The 22,357-nt window shown below is 36.9% G+C and overlaps 1 protein-coding gene across 3 annotated transcripts; it reads left to right on the top strand.

The window, feature by feature from the left end:
- Window positions 1-3,020: 3,020 nt before the first annotated feature.
- On the top strand, window positions 3,021-22,025 carry kiaa0753 (KIAA0753 ortholog). Of its 3 annotated transcripts, none has more exons than XM_042739610.1 (17): window positions 3,021-3,428; window positions 3,588-4,119; window positions 4,215-4,321; window positions 5,192-5,254; window positions 5,370-5,591; window positions 5,675-5,867; window positions 6,242-6,411; window positions 6,830-6,963; window positions 7,069-7,215; window positions 7,392-7,481; window positions 8,019-8,106; window positions 8,327-8,380; window positions 8,531-8,701; window positions 9,297-9,372; window positions 9,604-9,724; window positions 17,893-18,114; window positions 20,637-22,025. In XM_042739610.1, the coding sequence occupies exons 1-17, from the start codon at window positions 3,327-3,329 to the stop codon at window positions 20,764-20,766; spliced, it is 2,622 nt and encodes an 873-aa protein (XP_042595544.1). In that variant the 5' UTR covers window positions 3,021-3,326; the 3' UTR covers window positions 20,767-22,025. The 3 variants fall into 3 exon arrangements, with proteins under 3 accessions (XP_042595544.1, XP_042595546.1, XP_042595545.1); XM_042739612.1 differs by having other exon boundaries at window positions 3,022-3,428; window positions 6,242-6,405; window positions 6,833-6,963; XM_042739611.1 differs by having other exon boundaries at window positions 3,022-3,428; window positions 6,242-6,405.
- Window positions 22,026-22,357: the final 332 nt, after the last annotated feature.

Here is a 22,357-nt window from a genome sequence, read left to right as displayed (position 1 = left end):
ATGTTTTGCGAGGAGTCGACAAAATTGGTTTTTAGAAATCTTTTGGCATTCTGCATTTTCTGCATCCCTGTCATCTTGGCCTATGTGGCACATTTTATTGCCTGTCCTCAATTGAAGCAGAGTGGTCATGCTTTGTGTCCGTTTCCACAGCAGCCAGCTATATCAAATTATATTCAAACCAATGAAGTTTAAACAAGGTCATTAAACAACAAATAATAACAAAACAAATGAAATATAATTTAACTTTTACATAATATCATAAAAATGAAAAAAAAAATGCCAAAAAGTTTCAACAAAATAATTATTTTTTTCTTATGTTGTGAAAATGTTATATAGAATTTAAATGTTGTGGTAAATGGTTTACCAAATACCATTAAATATTTAAATAAACAATTGTATATAATTATATAGAATTTATGTAGTTATGTGAACACTAGTCTTTTGAATCCACAAGAGGGCGATGTAATACCATTGAATCTGTGAATCAACGGGTTTTAATAAAGATAATAAGCTGTAGAAATGATCTTGATATATTTAACTTAACAATATGCTTTTTTCTGCCTTTTTAATTACATATAATTAATTTACATAGGAGAACATAATGTAGTAATTTAATAAAGTATCCAACATGAGAAATCAACAGCCTATATGACATTTAAAACAAACATGAAAATGCACTCATCAAACCACACAATTTTTATTCAATTCACAAGCAATATTTTGTCATAATTCATTTGATTCAATTAAATATTTGTGACCTGTTAAATAAAACAAATGGAAAAACACTTGGCCCAAGTTTGGAATGAAAGAATGAAATTTGGAGACATTTAATTTTTTCAAAGAATTTTCATTAGGGATGGTCTTCAGGTAGCAGTGTTTGCAAATCTGTCTCTGAGTTTCTTCTAAAAAAAAAAAAGCCTCTACTCTGGGTAACTGTGTGGCCGCTGTGTCCCAAATACATGTGATGCGATGTAGACCTTACTCTGATTACAATGTGCAAACAGATGAAAATAATTATGTTTGATTTAGGAAAATGTACATGGCAGTGTCCCTAGACTTGAAAGGTTAAGATTATGCCTTTCCGTTCTTTCAAGTCCAAGAAAGTTACTGCCCTCTTCCAGGAAGCAATGGTTTTGCACTACTTTGTCTATGAATGGCATCTCTTCTGCTATTTCGGCATTCTCAACATCCTCATTGGGGACCAGCAGATTATTCTGCGATTCACAGGATGAGTTAGGAAAAGGTGTTATCCATCTCCAGAGGATGCTATTAGTGTACACAGAACTGAATCAAAGTGACATGACGCTCCTCTCCACATCTAGTCAGGGAGAAATCCAGCTTTTGATGCAAAAGCTGGGTTTTTAGTGACCTGGTCTGGGATTGCCAGCTGGGCGGATGGCCAGAAGTCACCATTGGGATATTTTTCTCTTCATCATGTTCCAGTGCATAAGGGTTGCAAATCACATGCTCAGTCAGAAACAAATCACACACACAGTTTGTTTACCCAGCAAATGCCTGAGGCCTCTAGGCAAAGCACCACAATATATTTTTGGGACTGTTTTCTGGTTGCCAGCTAGCTTATTTTTCCACGGAGCCTGACAGTGTGACCTCTGTGTTTGTCTTTTATTTCCTATGATTTTGCCACTTTCAACAGCAACTGACTGAACTACATCAACATGGCATCCCTTACGGAAAAGAAGTTTATTCAAGTGTGCTATTAGTATACTTCTTTTAAACTAAAAAATAGGAAAGTATGCTTTTAGTTTACTTTTTATGTACTTCTCAGAAATGGGCTTTATGTACTTCTCAGAAATATACTTAAAATGACATTTAAGTATACTTGACTTATACTTACAAAAAGTCTAAATATACTTGAACTTTACTTAAGTATACTTAATAAAATAAACTTGAAGTATACTACTTTTTGGTAAGGGATCCCAGAGTGGCATAACTGAGTGGACATCAGCCCTCATTGTCACAGGTGTCTGTTTGAGCACCACTGAGTACCAAAAGTCATTTAGCATGCAGGTATCCGTGCTGACTCTGTCTACGTCCGCCCCACGCCCGAGGAGCAGCTGTATGACACAAGCGTGCAGGCTGGAGTGTATCTGTTAAGCAGCGCACATTAAACAGAGTAATTGATCTGAGAATGATCGCCTGAATGCTTTTTAATATAATCAGATATATTCATATCGTCTGTGTGCCACCCTGTGTTGTGTCTTTTGGGGCTTTTGAAATGTCTGTGTGCTTAATAAGGCATTGATTTGGTAGACAGGCCTTCGGGCCAGTCTCTTCTTTCTCTCTGTCACTCCCTGCCCTGATTTCCTCTTTCCATAAACAGCTTGATATTGTGTTTTGGCCTGCTGTTCATCCCCATTGTTTGTTCTGTTCATGCCCCATATTTCATGTGCTCTGATTCTCATCTATTCAGGTGAGCTGTCTTCTTTCTGAGGCAGAGGCTCAGCGCTTGAGTGAGGCTGGCCATGTTTCCATGGGGACAGGGTCTCTGACATGAGCTCATTGAAAAGTAAACGAGGGCAGAGAGCAGCTGAGCTGTGTAGAATACTGTACAAATGATTGCCCTGCGTAATAGGTGTGTGTGTGTGTGTGTGTGTGTGTGTGTAATTGCAGGAACATTTGGTGCCCAAAGTCATTATATATACAATTCCATGATTTTTCATGACTTTGTATGATTTTATTAATGTACTTTTCCAGCCTAATTTCTTTCACCTTTTAAATATGCAATATTTTAATATTTGTAAAAAAAAAAATATATATATATATAGTAACTTCATGTACCTCCAGTTTTAATTTAACACACTGTAGTTTTAGTTTTATTTACAAAATAAACTTTAATGCCAAAAAAAAAAAAGTTTTTACAACATGAATAAATGAACAATACACTGCAATATTTAAAGCTCAGATTCATGAATTCAATGAATACAACCTTTCTGGGTCACCTCAGGCAGCAGTAACTTAGTCCGATAGGGGGCGACAGCATGCCCGAGCGCAATTATAACAGCTGACAGATAATCACGAAGAAGTGTTTTGTTGTCATGGCGGTGTTTTAAACTGCCTGACACTTCCTATAAACAAATCTTGATTTTAGCTAGTCTTTACCAACTTTCTGTCATCTTGAAACATAATACAACGGATTTACTCGTCGGGTGTCCATTTACTATGTGTTTTCGTGCGATAAAGCAATTGCTTTTTGAAGTCGATCGGATCAATCAGTAGAGAATTATTTGCGCTGAGAGGGATTACTTAAGCAGGATTGGTTGAATTTATTACTTCCATCAAGATAGCTGGTAAAAAATATTATCAGGATGATTTCAGATTTCCAAAGGGGGTCTGCTATGACCACTGTGAATCGTGAATGGATTCAAAAAGGCTCCTCTGGGTCTCAAATGACTGGTCTGCAAACACAGGTAAGTTACTGATGCAAGAACGTATTGTAAATGTATTGTCCTATATAATGTAAGTTAATGCTGCATGCTATATTCTTGTGTATTTGAACAAAAAAACTTTTGGTGCCGATGAACACGCTTCTCCTTCATTCTCATTGGTTGTGATTCTTCTCTTCACAGCTTCAGTTCAGTAACACAGTGGCAGCCAGTGTTCTTAACCGAGCCACCCGCGTGGGACCCCCGTCTCCCATCATAATAGAGAAACTTATACCCCGTCCAGAAAGACAGGATGATCTGGAGAGCTGCAGCAGCTCCGTACGTCTCTCAGTCCTCTCAGAAGAGCGTCTGCAGGCTGCCGTCAGACTCGCCAGGAGAGATCTGCGCAGGAAACATCAGGAATCCATCAGCTGTATGTCACCCGAACCAGCAGAGAGATCCCAGAATATCAGCCCTGAAAGAAGCAACATAGATCACAGTCCTCATGCGGTGCACCCAAAGATGTCAGGTCCAAAGAAACAGTTAAAAAATGGTGCTCAGGTGCTTGTTTATACTCCTCATCAACCCAACAGCCAACTTAAACAGAGCCAGCCACCTACCAAAGTCCTCGACCCGAGAGTCAACAGCGGTGAACCTCAGCTCACTCAGGAGATCCGGAAACTACAGAAGGAGCTGAGCACATATGTGCAAAGGATAGAGCAGTTGGCTAATAAAGGTATTCTCATTAATTCTGAGCACCTGTACTATGTTTTATTTTATTTTTATTTTTTTTTACACTTTTTAAGAGATGTGCATGTGGGTTTTCTGCAGGTCGTGCTGTGGAGGTTCAGGAGCCTGAGGAGAAACAAAGGATGGAGGTCCGGCGACAGGAGCAAGCAGCCCGTTCTGCACGCATCATCTATGTGTTACAGCAGCAGGTCTGTGAGCAGCACTGCAGTTCACAAACACAAGAAATAATTTTTTTATTTTTAGTACTGCACAGAAGTCAGACTGAACTTTTAAACTGGTCTTAAAACAGAAAATAATTTAAAAGGTTTAAATAAAAGCAGAGTAGGTTTCCTATGGATAATTAATGTAGGTAATTGTGAAATAATTATTAAATTATTAGTATTATTATTTACAATTAAAAATGAATGAATAATGAATGTGTGAATATAGCCACACAAAAGAAATGATTGCCAGTACATTTAAAAGACAACCAAAGTAGATTTTCTAATAAAATTTCTTTATAATTCTAAAATAATGATTTCAGACATATTTATTCATAATGCAACTTATTTACCATGGTAAAATGAGTAAATACTGAATGTATAAATATATCTACACAAAACATTGACCTCCAAATACGTTTGAAAGAAAAACATTGTAGTTTTTGAAGGTCTAATTAACATAAATAATTATAAAAGAACTATTGAAGACATCATTTTTCATAATTTTGCTTATTTGCCATGGTTGAATGTATGAATATATATCCACACAAAACAGAGGTCTGTCAATAGATTTTAAAGAAAAGCATAATAGTTTTTTTTAAGGCTAATTAACATAACTGATTCCAGACATAAGTATTCATAACCACCCATTTCACAGATATAGTGCACACGTTTAGCTACAGAAGTTCAAATATTTCAGCGCACATGATGTTCAGTTTGGATCCAACAATTCTGCATATGGATATAGTCAGAAAATCATGCAAAACCATGGATTTTTGTACTTGAACGACAACTGGTTTGAGATAAAAAGGTGGCTTTAAAGATCCACAATGGGACTGTTTTGTTGTTTTGTTCAAGGTTAAAGGAATACAGGAGGATCTAGACAAGCTGCGTTCCCAGAATGTCAAACACACCCAAAAGGTACCAAAGTTCATTTCGCCCACCCAAAAAAATCAATATTTGATTGTAGCTTGATTTTAAAGTGCAAGAATGAGTCATGCAAGGGTTTTAAATGTTTCTATGGATGTCTTCTCAGTCCAGGGCAATGGACAGACTGGCTGCTGCTCACCGGGGGGCTGTAAGAGCCATGCAGGTTTTTATCAACCAGCTGTCAGACCCTGCTGAGAACAGAGTGCCCACCCACTGCAAAGAGCTGGGGCAGCTGATTCGCCAGCTCTCTCTCTGCTCAGCCAAAGCAGAGGTGGGGCAAGGATCTGCCGTCCCAGAGACAGCCCTCGACATCCTGCAGAAATTAGAGGTGATGTATCGTATATAAACACAATAAACTTTCAATGAATGTCAAAGCCTTCATTTAATGCTGTTTTGTTTATGATTGCTCAGACACTGGACTCAGCACTGAGTAAGCAGGAGACAACCAAGAAAAGAGATGTAGATTTGCAAAATGTCAACCCAGTGGAAAAGACTTCTACCCGGGTCAGGGCCCGCAGCATGTCCCCTCCCCGTCCTGCCAGAGCACCAGCTGAGAGGACCTCACAAAGACCCCGAAAGCCAGCTGCTGCAAAAAAGCCTGGTGGTGAGTCATGACAACCAAAGTGATGTTCAGTTTTCAAAAAGAGTTTGTTGTTTCTGTCCATAAGTCTGAATGTCTTTGCAAAACATCTAACCAAGTTTATTTTAAAGAAATGTATTTATTTTAACACACCAACACAGTGAGTTCTTAGAAAACTAGTAGCAATTTTTTGGTATTGTATCTTGTTTTGATATTTTGTCATTTGTATGTATAACTGTACAAATACTTTTTGGGCCACTGTATATGAAAATCATATTCATCAAATCAATATTTAATTATTTATCTTGAGTAGAATTGGTTTGCAGCATGTGCTGCGGGTAGGTATTTGATTTCAGGGTATTGCAAAAGAAAATCTGAGATTTTGGTAATGAATGCAGGCAGCAGACTGGCAGCAAAATCCCACAGGACCTCTCAAGCACTGGTGAAGGAGCGCAGTGAAGTTCTGAGGGCAGGGCTAGAGAGCCTCTTACATCATCAAAAACTGAGAGCGGCAGAAGCACAGAAACCCAACAAAACTTCCAGTGCCATCAACCCAGACCACGTAAAGGTTTTTTTATTCTTCTTATTAATAATCATTTATTTATACTTAGTTTAGTTATAGCGCTACTTTTTTATTGAGAAACACTAACTTTCAAAATTTTAGAGTTAATAAGATTTTGAAATAATTTTTTTTTTTTATTCAGCAAGGATGCATTAAACTGATCAGAGGTGTCAGTAAAAATATTTATTTTTAATAAATGCTTTTCTATTAACATCAAATAGTCAAGAATAGTTTTTTTTTTTTATCAAGGTTTCAACTAAATCATTTGTGTTTCCAACATTGATAATAATAAGAAATGTGCACCAAATTAGCATTAGAATGCTTTTCTGAATGATCTTGTGACTCTAAGACTGGAGTAATGACTGTGGTTTTCAAACAGTTTAAAAAAAAAAAAAAAAGATAAGACACACTGTCTCTCATTCAGCAGGCCAGTCATGTTCGTGATGCCAGCTTCCAGCAGCCCACTGTCTCGTCCCGACTGAGGGAAAACCAGGTACCTCAGAAAGAGCCCACTGTGCCTTGGATACCAACATCCCCTCACTCTCCTCCTCGCCCACGGTCAGTACATCCAGCCCCTTCATCCATATTTGTCTTGCACACAGGACTTTACATTATTGCAACTTTGTGTTCTTCTAATAAATATGAATATATACACCTGTGTAGTGCTGTGTCTAGCCGGCCAGAGCCCAGATGTCTGTTCTCACCTAAAAAGAGCCCTGAAAAGCAGAATCCACAGACCAGCCCGAGTGGCAGCACACAGCTCAGCCCTTCATCACATGACAGGAATCAAGCCCAAAATGAAGCCCTTAGGTATGTAATGAACCCTCTCTTCATTATCACTGGGCTCTCTTTCTAACTAAATGATCATCTCTATGATCCTCAATTGTGACATTAAAGTGCTCATGTTCACTGTTGAAGAAGGTCTTTTTTAACTGTTGAGTATGAGACAGCAGAAGCTCATTGGTGTGTACGTTTATGTGCTAAAGGCAAGCCTGGCTGGACCGAGTGACTGCAGACAGACTAAAAGAACTGAATCGTCTGAGTAAAGAGGAGGCTGACCGCATTAACAAACTCCGGTATGATGGCAGCTCCCTCATTATTATTATAGTTAACCAGTGCTTCAATGAACTGTGTATGCAAGAAATGAGTTTCGCGGCTTGTTTAATTGAGTTAATTAAAATGAGCTTTTTATCATGAAATTTCATTGGTTGCCATCAATTTAAATTAGCAAAATGGAAGATGACATAATCCATTTGCGTTGAATAATAATGTATGGAAATCAAGATCTGGACAAACTGGCTGGAAATTAATTTAATTTTTTTTATTTATTTTTTTGGGTGGTTCTCGTACCATCTGTCTATGGAGTTAATTTAATAAATATACCACTACATTTAAAAAATGGTTATTTTTTATTTTTTATTTATTTATTTTTATTCATGTTATATGCCAGAAAAACAGCCAAAATTTATTGGGCAAAAAAATAAATAAATAACTTTTTGGTTACATTTTGGAATGTTTTCCTCAAGGTTAATGAGGGGAAAAAAGGTTAATTGAACTTTCTATTATTTGAGGGTTTGTTTGCATTGATGTGTATTAATATGTGGCCATGGTAGGACCACAGTGGGCTCTCCGACACAATGGGCGGAAAAAGCTGAGCAGGCTGCTAGAGAAAGAATTCAACCTTTGTTGGACCAAGCAAAGGTAAAGACATTCATCTGATGTTGTTTTCCCCAAATAATGTCTGACATGTTACTGTATCAGCAAGAGCTATAAATCTTTGTATGACTGAGTGTACAATTTGGAGCGTTTTTCCCTCATATTTGAATGTTTTTCCCTTCGAGCATACTGTGAACAGCTGTTGTGTGTGGATGTAAATAGAGAATCCCGTCTCTACTGTTTCTGTCTCATATTTGTATGGCAGGTGGTTGGAACAGGAAGTGACACACTCAGAGAGCGGCTGAAGGTTGCAGATAAGGTGAGAACTCACACTTTTCTTCATTTTTTTTATTCCTGCATCTTTGGCACCAAGAACTTTTGTAAACTGAATATTTAATGAAGGTTCAATTTACTAAATTTTTGAAGTATTCTGTTATTCTGTGCTGTGTTGTGCTGGAAATGCTGACAGCCTGGGGCCAGTGCGGATGTACTGAGCGAAGCTCTTCTGGAAGATCTTCTGGAGGACGCAGCTCGAGCTCTGTGGGTGACTGAGATGCAGCAGGTGGCCGAGGCTGATGCTGAGAAGCAGCTGCAGGGCCCCACTTTAGAGAGCATGTTGCTGAGGATGGAGGAGATGGAGGTCAGTGTGTGGGAGCTAAAGGCATAGATTATAAGATTTGTGAGTTTGGCGTGATGCCTCACTTTTTGTAATTTAATGGTCTGAACTTGATATGTTTTCTTATTTACTTAAATATTTATTTATTTATTTATTTATTTATTTATTTATAATAATAGTAATAATACTAATAAAAGGTTATTAAAAGTAAAAGATAATATAACAATTATAATATAAAATTCTCATATTAAAAGAAGTGATAAAATAAAAACAAAATTATTATTAAAAAGTTATTAAATCATAAGTAAAATGAATAATAATAATAATAATAATAATAATAATAATAAAATAGAAATGATTGAAAATAAAAATATATATATTTATTTATTTATTTAATTCCCCCCCCCCCTAAATTATTATTATTATTTTTTTCCCTTTGGAACATTTTCTTTGTTTCAAATAAATAAATAAATATAAAAGTAAAAAAAAGTAAAATAAATATTTAATTAGTTTTAAATAAATGTAAATTTAAATTAAATTAAATTAAATTAAATTAAATTAAATATAAAATAATAAAATGAAATCACATGACTCACAAAGCTGTATTTTTTTTACCCAGAGAGACCAGGAAGAAGTCCGTAGGCGCTTTGCTATGATCTCATACTCTGACCCACTTATCTGGGAAAAAGGCACAGGTGAGTCACAGGACCCAGATGGACCATTTACATTCCCCAGTTGATAGTAGACAGAAAGACTGACAAAAGTAGTTATCAGTTGTCCTTTTGAGAGCATCAGAAGGTCAGTCTCAGCGTCTCCCCACTTTGTCCCTGGAGAGACAGACAAGTATGTGCTCTGCATTTTGTTTGGCTGACATGACATTGGTTTCCACCAGATGGCAGCAGTGTAAAACGTTCTGTGTCTTGCAGATGCTCAAAGGAATATTTCTAGCTCTAGGCCAGCCTCTCCTCAGCCAATACGACTGACGAAACAAGTCCTGAATGCACCCAGAACAGCCAACATCCTCCTGCAAAATCCAGTGGAGACTGGGTGAGTGACTATCAGCTGATTTGAGAGTGTATTGACTCCATGTATGCCAGGCACATTTGGATCAGTCACAATGTAATCAGTCTTCACTTGAATTGTAGGGTAACTGCACATTGACCAGATATTTTTTTTTTTTGCACGCAATATCTGTCTGTTTAGGGAATATTCAATAACAGCTACATGAAAATCGAATTCCAAAATATCTGCTGGTTAAAGCCAGTCTCTCTCCCTCCGCCTCCTCCTTCTGTAGTTCTGCCAAGAGAGAGCGGGAGCCTCGCTTCTTTCTGCCCAAAGCTTTGGCAGCAGCTGTGGCTCAGTAAATTAATGTGGAAAATAAAAGAATAAAAAGGGACAGTCTTGAGGGCGTGAGAGTTGTCTAAAGCAGGATGGGCATGGTGGGAAATTTAGTGGAACAGGTTCAATAGATACATTAGAAGATTAAAATCCTTTCTCCTTTTCGGCTTTAGCTCGCAGCAAGGCCTTTCAGCTTTGTGAACGCAGTGTAAACATACAGCACTCCACTTTCTTTTTCTCTCTTGACGTAGGAGCACAATGTCTACACAAACTTCAAAGCACCATCTCATGTCTAATCTCAGGGAATTACAGTATTTACAAGCCTTTCAAGTGTGCAATCTGTCTGACTAAAATGATCAACGTACCTTTCAATAATTTATATTTGCATTTATTCAAGTAGCAAATGCTTTTATCAAAGTGACAACGCAAGCAAATCATTCTAAATGCTGCATTAGTATAAGGTTACAATTAACAACAGAGCCGAAACATGAATTCAGTTACTATACTTTTTAACTATAATTTTCAACACTCAAATTAAAAATTTGTATGCAAACATGTAAATTGCACATAATGCAGTTTTTAAATTAACATCTAAATTATACAGTTTGTATTTGTTGTTGAAATTATCATTTACACAATGGCTGTCATAACTTTTTTTATAAATGATTTATTTAAACATACATTAAATAATTAAGACCACTAACAGGTAAAGTAAAATATAACAGTATATAGTATAATATTTCTCAAAACGCTCTTCTCTAGACTTCATTTCTCTATACTATAGCAAACTGACGAGCTGTGGACACTGATGACTTGCCTGAGGTAAATGAAATGCTGCGTGACTTTTTGTTTACAAGCTGTTTTAATTACATATTTCTGCAATTGAAACACTGATTGAGTGATTACATGAGATGTTCAGTCATGCTTATTTCATGTTAAAACTGGTAGTAAAGATGAAGGGATGATTGCGCTCACTCACGCTCCACTCTGCCATTAGAACTAAGGCTTCTATACAGCGATCTGTCACGCCACATCAAAGAGTGCCAAATGGCATGTAAATAATTAAGACAGTCGATTAAAAAAAAATTAACTAATTGCACTTTTTTTTTTCTGAAATTAATCGCAAAAAAATTCTCCCATTTGATGTGGTCGTAAGACATTATGCATCTAAATAAATGCAATTTTTGTCAAGAAAAAAACGAGACCGAAACAGCAGTTGTGAGTAGCTTCACCTCTGCGTTCGCATGCGTTAACGTGCTAACTTTGAGGTTACTAATATGTGTGTCTGTGTATGTATGTTGTTTTTTTTCTTCTTTTTAACAACTGTTGTGAACAACCCTGCAATATATTTTTATATGTAAGTTAGGTAGGCAACTGCTAATTTATTGTCTGCCTATTGTTGCTGCCTCCCTGTTATCATACAGTGCTGCAGTGTTGGGCGTTTGTTAACTGGTCTCAGGTCAGTGAGCCACATGCTTCACTGACTTTCCTTGTCACAAAAGAAAATGGCACCAACTTCAATCTGGAACCGTTACAGACAGATAGAGGGACTGCAATCCTTTCATATTAATATTTGTGTTATCGTAACTTTACATGTAAAAATATTCAATTAACATCCCAGACAGTAACCACAAGGACTGGTTTTAGCACCACTTGAAGATTTGTTTACTCTCCATATATATTAGTGCATTCACCATGGGTGTTTGGGTTGCATTGATGTCACGGGCTGCTGAGAATCGAGGCTGCATGGGCCATGGTTTCTCTCCGCTGCCTCTGATCTGAACTATTGTTTGGATTTATTTATCCTCAGCCAGTCACTTAATGCTGACAGAAAACATCGGCTCTGAAATGTCACTCCACTAGAGACTATTCTTCAGTGTCTCTTACGGTGGCTGTGTTGAAACATGAGCAATGACTGTGACCATGATTAAGATCGCTCTGGAGAAATCCAGTGAGCTGCAGTGACTGATAGGGATGCAGGGATCAAAGCTCTGTCACTTACACTTATGCAGTTTTCTAGGAGAAAATCACAATAGAAGATTATTTTGGGGGTTGGTTGAAAGAAGCCTCTTCTACCAAGGCTTCATGATCAAAAATACAGTAAAATAGTAATTTTGTGAAATACAAATTACAGTTTAAAACAACTGTTTTCTATTTTAATATATTTTAAAATGTAATTTATTCCTTTGATGACAAAGCTGAATTTTCAGCAGCCATTACTCCAGTCTTCAATGTCACATGATCATCCAGAAATCATTCAAAAATGGTGATTTGGTGTTCTAGAGACATTTCTTATCAATGTTGTAAATGGTTGATCTGCTTAATATTTGTGTGAAAACCGTGATACATTTTTTCAGGATCCTTGATTAATACAAAGTTCAAAAGAACAGCATTTTTTTAATATATATATATTTTTACTTGTCACCAACAGTTCTGTATATACTATATATATAATATAATGTTATACAATAATGTTATATATAATTTTATTTTATAGTGAAATATTAAGCACATTAGTTTGTAATATTTTATATCCTTACATGTAATATTATATATAAAAGATTGCCTACAAGCTCTTGTGCTATTATAAAACAGTTTTTTATTGTTTGACAAATTACACTTGGAATATACATTTTGTACTGGTTTGTCTAACAGAAATTCCCCCTTTTTTGTGTACAAACTTCACCTGTTCTTTTTATTCACTACATCAGGTGCACCAATTAGTTCAAATCAAGTACAAATTAGTATAACCACATTAAAGAGGAAGGATGACACTTTTTAAAGATACACTTACTTTTTCACAACACTGTTGTTAGTCAGTAGTTTTGTGTCCAAAGCAACTTTATATTACACTCAGTGCCGTTGGCTTATTTTGAAGGACAAGATCTGCTGATGAAGGTGCCAGCTGGCCAACTAATGCGATATTTCATTACTCTGACTCAGAAAATGGCTGTCGCTGAAAGCTTTTTCAAGTTATTTTTCACTAATCCTTCCAAAAGAAGTGATGTGCGTTTATCCTGCATGCAAAGTATAGTGACGATTTGGCAACTGCTGTTCGTTTAAAAGCCACATAGATGGACATTGCACTCTTGATCAGAAAATTACGGTCAATCTACTCATCAGCTCTCTCTTAATGCCATTCATTCTTCCAGCCTCAGTTGTTAATTCTATCCTTATGTTACAGTTTTATATATTAGAATCAACCTAATGGTTCAATCAAACTCTTAGTGAACATTTTACATCCTTTTCCTTTTCTTATTTACATCAGAATGGACAATTATTGGGCGGATGTGGCCAGGAAAACAAAGTGGCCAGTGGAAAATGAATTATGCAAAGCATTATGGTAATTATTCGGCTTTTAGTACAGCCACTAAAGGCCAAGGCCAAACTGAGGATTTATGATTAAAAACAAGTTAAAGTTTATTTGTGTATGAAAAGTGCCACTAGAGTGTGCAAGGTCTGGGATCTTTGTGTTGGTGTAGCGCGTGCTCATGGGAGGTTGTTTGAGGAGCAGATATTGGGCCCTGATGTTGATTAGCATGCAGAGTTTATTATTTGTTGTCTTATCTGTGATTACCTGTGTAGACAACACACTGTTTGACATGGAAACACTGCATAGTTTGTAAATGCCACACACAAACGATTGGGGAATTATACAGTTTATTTGTCATTGTTAGACTGGTTGCAAAGATGCAGTGTGTATCCTTACTGTAGCACAATAGAGAGCTGTCAGTGTGGCTTCGCTTTTTAGCTTTTGTTGTTGTTGTTTGGTTTTTTGTTATATTCCGAGAACAATTTTGGCTTGAGAAAAGGGAAGTAAGGGGGCCGGAGGGGGGGGGAGCTAAAAAGCTTTGCTGGAGCGTAATCAATCATAGTGCCCTGATTTATAATGAAACTCAATACATGTGTTTGCTTCTCGCTTTTTCTCCCTCTGTGATTTGTTTTGATTTTTCTATCAGTGGGTTGTAGAGTCAAGTGTCATTTGATGCTGCCGTAAAAGCATCAAACAGACCAATCTGAACACTGAAATCACCAGCCACTCCTCTTCTATTCCAGTCCATTTTAGTATGCTCCTTTAATATCAATATTTCATACAGTACTCATACAGAGAGGAAGGATTTTGATGTTAAAGAAAATTGTGCACCAGTTTGGTTTTCTTTGTTTAAGTTGATATTTCAGTTTGACATAAAATGCATTCAGAGTTGCACTGGATTTGATTTTATCCATCTAATCTATCTTGAATGGGTGAAAGTGGGCAGTACATGCAAGTGTTACAAGTAATTGTAAATAGTGGTCGGCCGATATTTGGCATTTTGCAAATATCGGCATCGGCCGATACGTTTTTCTGCTTGGCCGATGTGTTAGAGGTGGGACTTTTATTTTGATGGTGCTTAGAGTGGCAGCGCCTGAACACACAGTGCTCACATTCTCCCTCTTGTTCGCCGTCATCGTTAACAGTTCTGTCTAAAAAGTTTGTCTAATAATCAGATAGAATGGTTAAACAAAAGGAAAAAATTATACAAAAAGTATTATAACGATTGCATTTATATTAGTAATAGTAATTAGTAATAGGCAAACATTATAATACTTTCTTGTTTGCCATCAGCATTAATCAAATACTTATTTATATCATTTAACAAATATTTGAATGACTAATGAACATTTTATATCACAAAACTTTAAGCAACATTACACACTAATGTTAAAAAAGTGAAATCGCAATCAACCACTCCTTTAAGAGTAAATTTAGTGGGGTTTATGCTTAAAACAAGAAAAAAAGAAAAAAATTCTAGTGGAGTGGTATTTATTCCAATTCTATCTTATATATATATTTTTTTTTGCTCAAGTACATTGTTATTGTTTTAAATTATCTTGTTTTTTTTGCTGTGTGCTATTGAATCTTACACAATGTGCAAGACAAACTCACTGAATGAGGTTTTCTAATGCGTGACTCTCAGGAACAGAATCGTAGAGGGGAGATAACCGATAAGTGGCGATATCTTATAATGTCCTTTGTCTGCACATGGAGGTTATTGGTGTTGGAGGACTCCACAGAGTAACCAGCACATCTGAGAGAGTGTGTGATCCACCACTGCTTATTCAGAGTTCAAAGAGATCAATGCGGAGCCCATGGTGAGGCTGCGGCTTTTGCTTTGATCCTCATTCTCTGTTCTGGAACCTTTTATTTCAAACCGCCATCTCTCTTTCTTTCTCTCCATCTCTTTCTTCATCTAACCTTCATCCAGCTAATCTCCCTCTCCCTGTCCGGCTCCACGACTGTAACCTTGCTGCTGGCGATGGCCTTCTCACTGGATTAAAGGTGCAAAAGCAGCCCTTTAGCTTTATTGGTTCTGATCTCTGCTTTCAGAATATTGATAGAGCATCGGTTGCCCTGAATCTCATTCACTGACTTTTACACGTCTCATTTCTGTTTGCACTAACTTATTACAGCTGGCTTTCTCCATTATATCACTTCTGATATGTCCAGGTCAAACGGTGTCCGTCTATCCTGTGGTCTGCTGCTTTTCTGGCCCATTCTGTGTTCCTTGCAAGAACTTCAATAAACCAGTCTGATTAATTTTTTTTATTGAAAGAACTGGTGAGATATTTGCTTGTGAACTGCACTACACCTCAAAAGCACAGAATGACAATGACACACAATCAATGTTATGAATGAAAAGTGTTCACTGTTTATGTATGAGATATTTATTTAAGATTTATGACCAGAAAAGTTGCATACTGTCTGAGTAGTCTCTACATTTGAATTTGAACTTGTTTGTTGTATGTACTATGAATCTATAGGTTCTATATAGTATGAATATGAATATGAATAGTATGAATGGAATGCGGACATACTACATCCTCCATGTGGATATGGTCTTGTGACCTACAGCGTCAGTGTTGTCACTTCACTACTATTCACAAATCCTCTCCTGTGGCCTCATGGGATAGTAAAATGTCTATTTAATGCATACTTCATAATCTCACTGGAAATAGAAAGTCATCCGAGTACTTTTCGCCTGCTTTTTATTTATTTTTGGCATTTTCGCCTTTATTTTAGTCCTTTATTACGATAGGACAAATCAGAACTGACGGATCGGGAAAGTTCCTCGGGTTGGGATTCGAACTCGGGACGCCCGTATTGCCAACGCCCATAGACAATTTGCACTAAGATATACTACTTTTTTTTGCATAATGTTTTTCGCATACTGTATAGTAGAGAAGTATTTGATTTCAGATGCATTGTATAATTGAAGGGTAGTGTACTGTAATTCTTTATATCAATCAATTATTAAATAATTAATAGTCAAATAATTGTCGTTTGCATATATCCTTCTGCAAGCTCAAAGTCTAATGTTCTACCAAAAACTGTGTTGTTAGTCAATATTGCGTAATAGCATAAATGGTTTGTTTTCATGGAATATACATCTTGAAACTCGCTCAAGTCTGTCTTATTTGTATTCTGCAATTTCATTTAGTGTTTATTATTTTTTTAGACTGACTTAAAACCATTCTGATGAAATTTTCATTGAAAAAGAGCTGGTTCATGGTTGTAGAATAGAAATAGAAAATATAAATTTCTGTAAATGCAATTTTTTTTTTTTCATTTACATACTGTGTGAAAAATTTCACCCTCCATGTAACCTACTAATTGCCATTTAGGCATGCTATTGCACTCTGTAGAAGTGAGGGATTCACTTTGGTTCTTGTTTTATAGGTGTTACCTTGTACACTGTTGATATTGGATACCTTATTGTTGATGAACCTTCCCCGAAAAGAAGTTCTCATCATCTCCCTCTATATCTCCCGTGCCTCATGCTGTCTGCCAAACACTGGAGCGTGTGCACAAGTCAGTGCAGCATTGTGTCTGCTCATATAAATCACATGTGGAGCGTTGACGGTGTTTTTTTTCTGCTTGTGACTGCTGGAGCTGTTGTTGAAAGCAGGAAGGGGAGAAATTTGGTCATTATTTTTGGCTTGTTTTGACAGAAGAAGCCTGGAAAGCGTTTGCCTATTTCACTATGTATGTGCGTGTTCATTGTTACATCTCACAGAACTGCTTGTGTGCTTATTTCTTTCAGCACCTCACATGACCTTTCTTGCTTATGACTACAGAGCTGAATTAACACAGGGGACGCCTTCTAATTTGAATCCCTTAATTGACTGCTTACCTTGACCATCCCTTCGCCTGTTCATGCTGTTTTTGTTTGCACTGTGCAACCACTCAAAGTTTGACATTATTCTCCCAGCTGTGGTCAATTCCTCACTTCTCCAGAGTGCCACAGCATGCCCAAAACGCTTGAGGTAGCTGTTAGCCAGAGCGTTATTCTATTAGCCGCACAAAGAGGGTGCCTTGCGGGAACGGTAAAGGGGAAGTGATTGCACAATAGCAGCGCCGGCCCCTATAATGTTCCATTAGAGAATAAATGGCCCTTGTGCACTGTTGGCGGCTTTGCGCTTTAAGTGTCTAGACTGAGCTTGTGTCTAATATTGTTTATTAAAATTGTTTATTAAACTGTTCCCTGAACAGTTGATATGGTGGTCTGAAGTGTGAATAAAGTTAACAGATGTTTCTGCTTTAGCCATGAGATATAAATATTCTCTCTCTCTCTCTCTCTCTCTCTCTATATACACATACACACACACATATATATATATATATATATTCTGTAGACTACTGTAATTGTCTTGTTACACTACAGTCTAATTAGAACAAACGATGTCGTCTTTTCTGTAGGCAGTAGCTATGCTACCCATAAACACATGAAAGACCTGAAAATAGTTTATTTTGCCTTAGAGGCACAAATTTAATACTGTGACCTTTATGGAAAAAAAAAAAAACATAAATTATATATATATATATTTTCTGTTTACAGGGCTGCATCAGACACATCGATACTAGATGAGGAGTCTTTAACTCTAAATGACCCCAGTCATCCAGTCCCAGCTGGAGGGGGAAGCACACGAGGGGTTAACTTGACTGTACCGCCCAGCATGCAGAGGAGTATCCAGAAATACAGGGAGAACCATGATGCCTTTCTGCGCCTGGTTTCACACGAGGCTCTGGGGAGCTTCAATCCTTGGGCAATAGCAGACAGGTTTGAATCTAATGATTTCTTTATTAATACAACATCTCAATCACTATTAAAGTGTGGCTTGAATTATACCTGAAAGAGGCTTGTTTTGTTAACTCATTATTTGTTATTTTTGAGGGTCGTCCATTAGATTATCACAGAAAATCATTTTACGATATATTTATTCCTAATAAGCCTTTGACACATATCATTATGTTACAGAATCTGAAATTATCAAATTAAACATGACCCTTTCTTTTTGTTTTCAGTTAGCAAGCTAACAGCTTAACCTAGATTAACCTTTTTAATTACATATCACACATCAAAATATATTTCAGAAACTTGTGTGGTCAAATTAAACGTTTTTATTTAGCCCGTTGGGTTTTATTTATGGGCAAATTAAAGATTATTAAAAAAAATTGTGTGGTTACAAGCACAATACTGTCATGACTTCATTACTAAATTAATACATTTTTAAATTTGCAATGCACAACCATCTCCATATGCATAGTTTTGCTGATGAAGTAAACTTGCTCAGTAGCACACCTAGTATAGCATCGCTCTTTTGATAAAGAGCATTAACCTTTTAGCACCACTCATCAGACATTTAATTTCCAAACTGTCACGATATGTGCAACAATCAACATCATAAAACGATTGATATTCATCTATTTTAGATAAAACTGAATGCACTTTTAGTGCCACTCACTGGACATTTGACTTTAAAGCTGTTGCGAAATATGCAAGAAACATTGTAATATCATTTTGCATGAATGAAATTTACAGGCACAGACTGCATTGGAAAGGGATCTTGCATGTCTTTTTGTTCATTTCACAACCAAAAATTGCAAATGAGTCTTGACACTTATCCATTTCAGATCTGCATCTTAAAGCAGTGACTTCAGTAAACAACTGAACTATGTGTGTACTGAAGCTGCAGTGTGCCTGTGGCCCATAGACATCTAACCTACATTAGCTCTTACTCATTCGTCACCGATATCTACAGTTTCCTGACATATTTTCATTGTTTTGTTTATGCTCCAGACACGTTCCTGGATGTATAAACACTAAAAACTCAGCACTTCCATGTGCACCCAGAGCAACAGCAGATTAGTCATAAGCCCCAGTGCATTTCCCACAGTGACACGGCTAGTAGGAGTTGAGATTGTTTACAGCCTCGCGGCTATCATGATCCTCGCACACAATGCCATTTTAAATGTAAATATTAGCTGTTTTTTGATGGGTGCTAATGTAGAGCGTACTCCTGTGTAAATGAGCGTCTTTGTTGTTCCACTAGTGCTCCTGCACACCCACCCCGCCATTAGCATACTTAACAGAATTTTTAAGTTGGTGCAATGCGGTGGATATTTATCAAGTCCTGCTAGTCCACAGAGAACAGACTTTTAACAACGGTGGGAAGAGGAACACAAAAACCAGAATCTGATCTTAGAGCTGAGGTCTCATTTGTCAGACTTGATCCTAGCGCCATGGGCTGTGTGGGTGGTGAGAAGAATGGTTGCAGAAATCATTTACGGAAAGGAGAAAGTGAGGAATCAAAAGTAAAAATATTTTTCTGTGTGCTGAAGCTCGAAAAAAGTATGAGTTATTGCACGGATATAAAAAGAAATTAAGGATTTTTTTTTTTTTTTAAAGGTTAGTGTAGCACCGCACAGACTCTGAATGGTTACTATTCCAGAGAAATAGAGAAGATGGGAAATGTCACGGCAATTAGTGCTGCTGCTGGGAATGGGTGCAGGCACTTGTCAGTCAGCGGTGCATTGTGGGTAATAAGAGCCTTGAAGGCAGTCCAGGCCTTGAGTGAGCACAGACTGACTGGACTCTCTGGGGAGCTCTGCTCTTTAAACAGAGGAAGTTTGATATTTGACTAAAAGAGAGGATTTAGATAATCTCATCACTGTCCTAAAGAAATAGAAGTCATTTTTATTCTTTAATGCTGAGAGGAGAACACAAAACGCTGTTATTACAGTATTACTAATGTACTATTAGAGATTAATTTTAGTTTAAGTTTTAGTAATTTTATGTGCTTTTGTCTGTTTTTGTATCAAAGCTGCAATGAAACCGAAGTAGCATTGACATTTTGATTAAACATTACGAGGTCAAAACATAAAAAAATTCTATATTCTCTGTTGAATTGGTTACAATAAAATCTGTAACATGCATTAGAATAGAAATAGAAAATAGGGTGATTTTTCATGCTGCCTTAAATAAGTTTGATAAATAAAATGAATTAATTTCAGTTAGTTCCCAAGGCAATTTAATTTTAGATTTAATTAGTTTTTCATTTATATTTCATTTTATTTATTTAAGCTTTATTTTAGTTTTCAGCATTTTCAAATACCAAAAAATGGTAAATGATTTTTTACACAAAAATATACGCAATGTTTTTTTTTTCTCCTCTCCTGAATGAGGCATTTAAAATAACTAAGGGATATTTCCATATTTTTGGGTGAACTGTCCCTTTAATGTGTGTGTATGAGCAATAAGTGCGGTGGGACTGTAACTCTCTTTTCCCTTGTTTCCCGCAGTCTGGCTGATGAGCTAATGGCTGAGGCTCTGGCTGATGTGGCAGCAGAGTTCCAGGATGTTTGCGAAGAGTATGCGGAAGCTGTTTTCACTTCAGAGTTCCTCCAGCCAGTCCAGTCTCCCACCACATAAATGTCATAGAGCCTCCTTATAAACAACTTACAAGCAATGACACTTTGATATATGTTTGGAACTGAACACTGTTATATTCAGGTTTATATTTTTGTATGTTTTTCCATGAATTACATTTAAATATTGGACTCTACAATCACTGAATAGAACCTGCTTGTTAGAGCTCGGTTTTTACCCAGACAGGCATTTCTATTGTAATGTGAAACCTCAGTGGGTGGTCTGACTTTTAAATGCAAACAGATGCTTTTTAGCACACAGCTAACAAATGTCACATCAATGTGTCATAATCCATACAACCTTCTTTGCGCATTAGTCAATGCATTAGTCGACTGTTTGCTATTTGCTATTCAGCATAGACAAAACCCTTAAAAGAACCTTTATTTTATTAATGCATTACAAATGATAAGATTTACACTGTTTTCTATAAATATCTCACTCTCTAGAGGATCACACACTCGCTTCCTCCTGAAAAAGCATTAAGGGTTGCATTAATGCTGTGCGCATCAGAATGCAAATTTGTTACTTCAAGGAATAATTTCATACGCTCTAAATGTTTTTGTTTCTCTATGCTTATTGTCTTTAAGTTCACTGAGCGTCCATATGTTGCCCAGTGTGACTGGACCGGTGAGGTATACTTAGAGTGTGTAGTTTATGTGTCAGAGCCTGAGGGGGAAAGTGGCCTCCAGATGGGTCCAGATGTTGTGCTGGTATGCTGGAAATGTGCTCGGACAGGATGAGCATTACAAGCATTCTTTCCATCAAAATGTACACGCATACAGCTCCTATATAACAAAGTAGGGCTATAATAATAAGAGAGTGTGCAGACATATTTAGGAATATAAAATGAGGGTCTATGTCTTTTGAGGGCTTTTTACGGCTTTAAAATTATTGGTTGTCCCCTTATTGCTTAATTCTAATGCAGTGAGCATATATTATGGTAGGTTTCTTAACCTGTCAAGTTGTAGTTTAAACCCCCAGATGTGAGTCACAGGTTTCTTCCCAGTGTTCAGCAACCTAGTTATTTGTGAAAAGTGCCAAAAGCAAAGGAAAGCACAAGTAACTGCATTTGCCAGCAAATTCTAGGCGTTGTGCCATGAACTATTATGAATGCTGTGACGCTACAGGAATGTAGTCACCAATTTGGCACAAACTTGTTCTTGGTTGTGTTTTTATTGCTGGTGAAAGACATACCTGTTGAATTTGTATTGTATGCATAATCATGATTTAATTTATAAAGTAAATAGATGTTTTAAAATGGCTCTTTCAAGCATTTCCCTGGCCTTGGCACATTTTACTCAGTGCTCTGGATGAAACTGCTTTTTTAAAAGAAAAAGTTAAATTAATTGAATTCTCCATTTTCCCTGTGTGCGGCCCGTGTAATCAATGTTATCTATCTTTCTGCTTGTCTGACCTGCAGGCTGTTTTTCTTCTGCTGCTTTTACCAGAAACACAATGCAATGTTTGGAGTCAGAAGTGTTTTGTCATTGGGTTTCCTGACTGCTACAAATAGGCCAAGTCCCTAAAGGAGTAGAATAATGCAACATGGGCAGTTCCCTGGAATTGAAGAACTCCAGACTTCACCTCTATCAAT

This window comes from Cyprinus carpio, chromosome B15, assembly GCF_018340385.1.
Source record: "Cyprinus carpio isolate SPL01 chromosome B15, ASM1834038v1, whole genome shotgun sequence".
NCBI lineage: Eukaryota > Metazoa > Chordata > Actinopteri > Cypriniformes > Cyprinidae > Cyprinus > Cyprinus carpio.
Note: the sequence above shows the minus strand (reverse complement) of the source record. Positions and strands in the feature narration are given on the sequence as shown.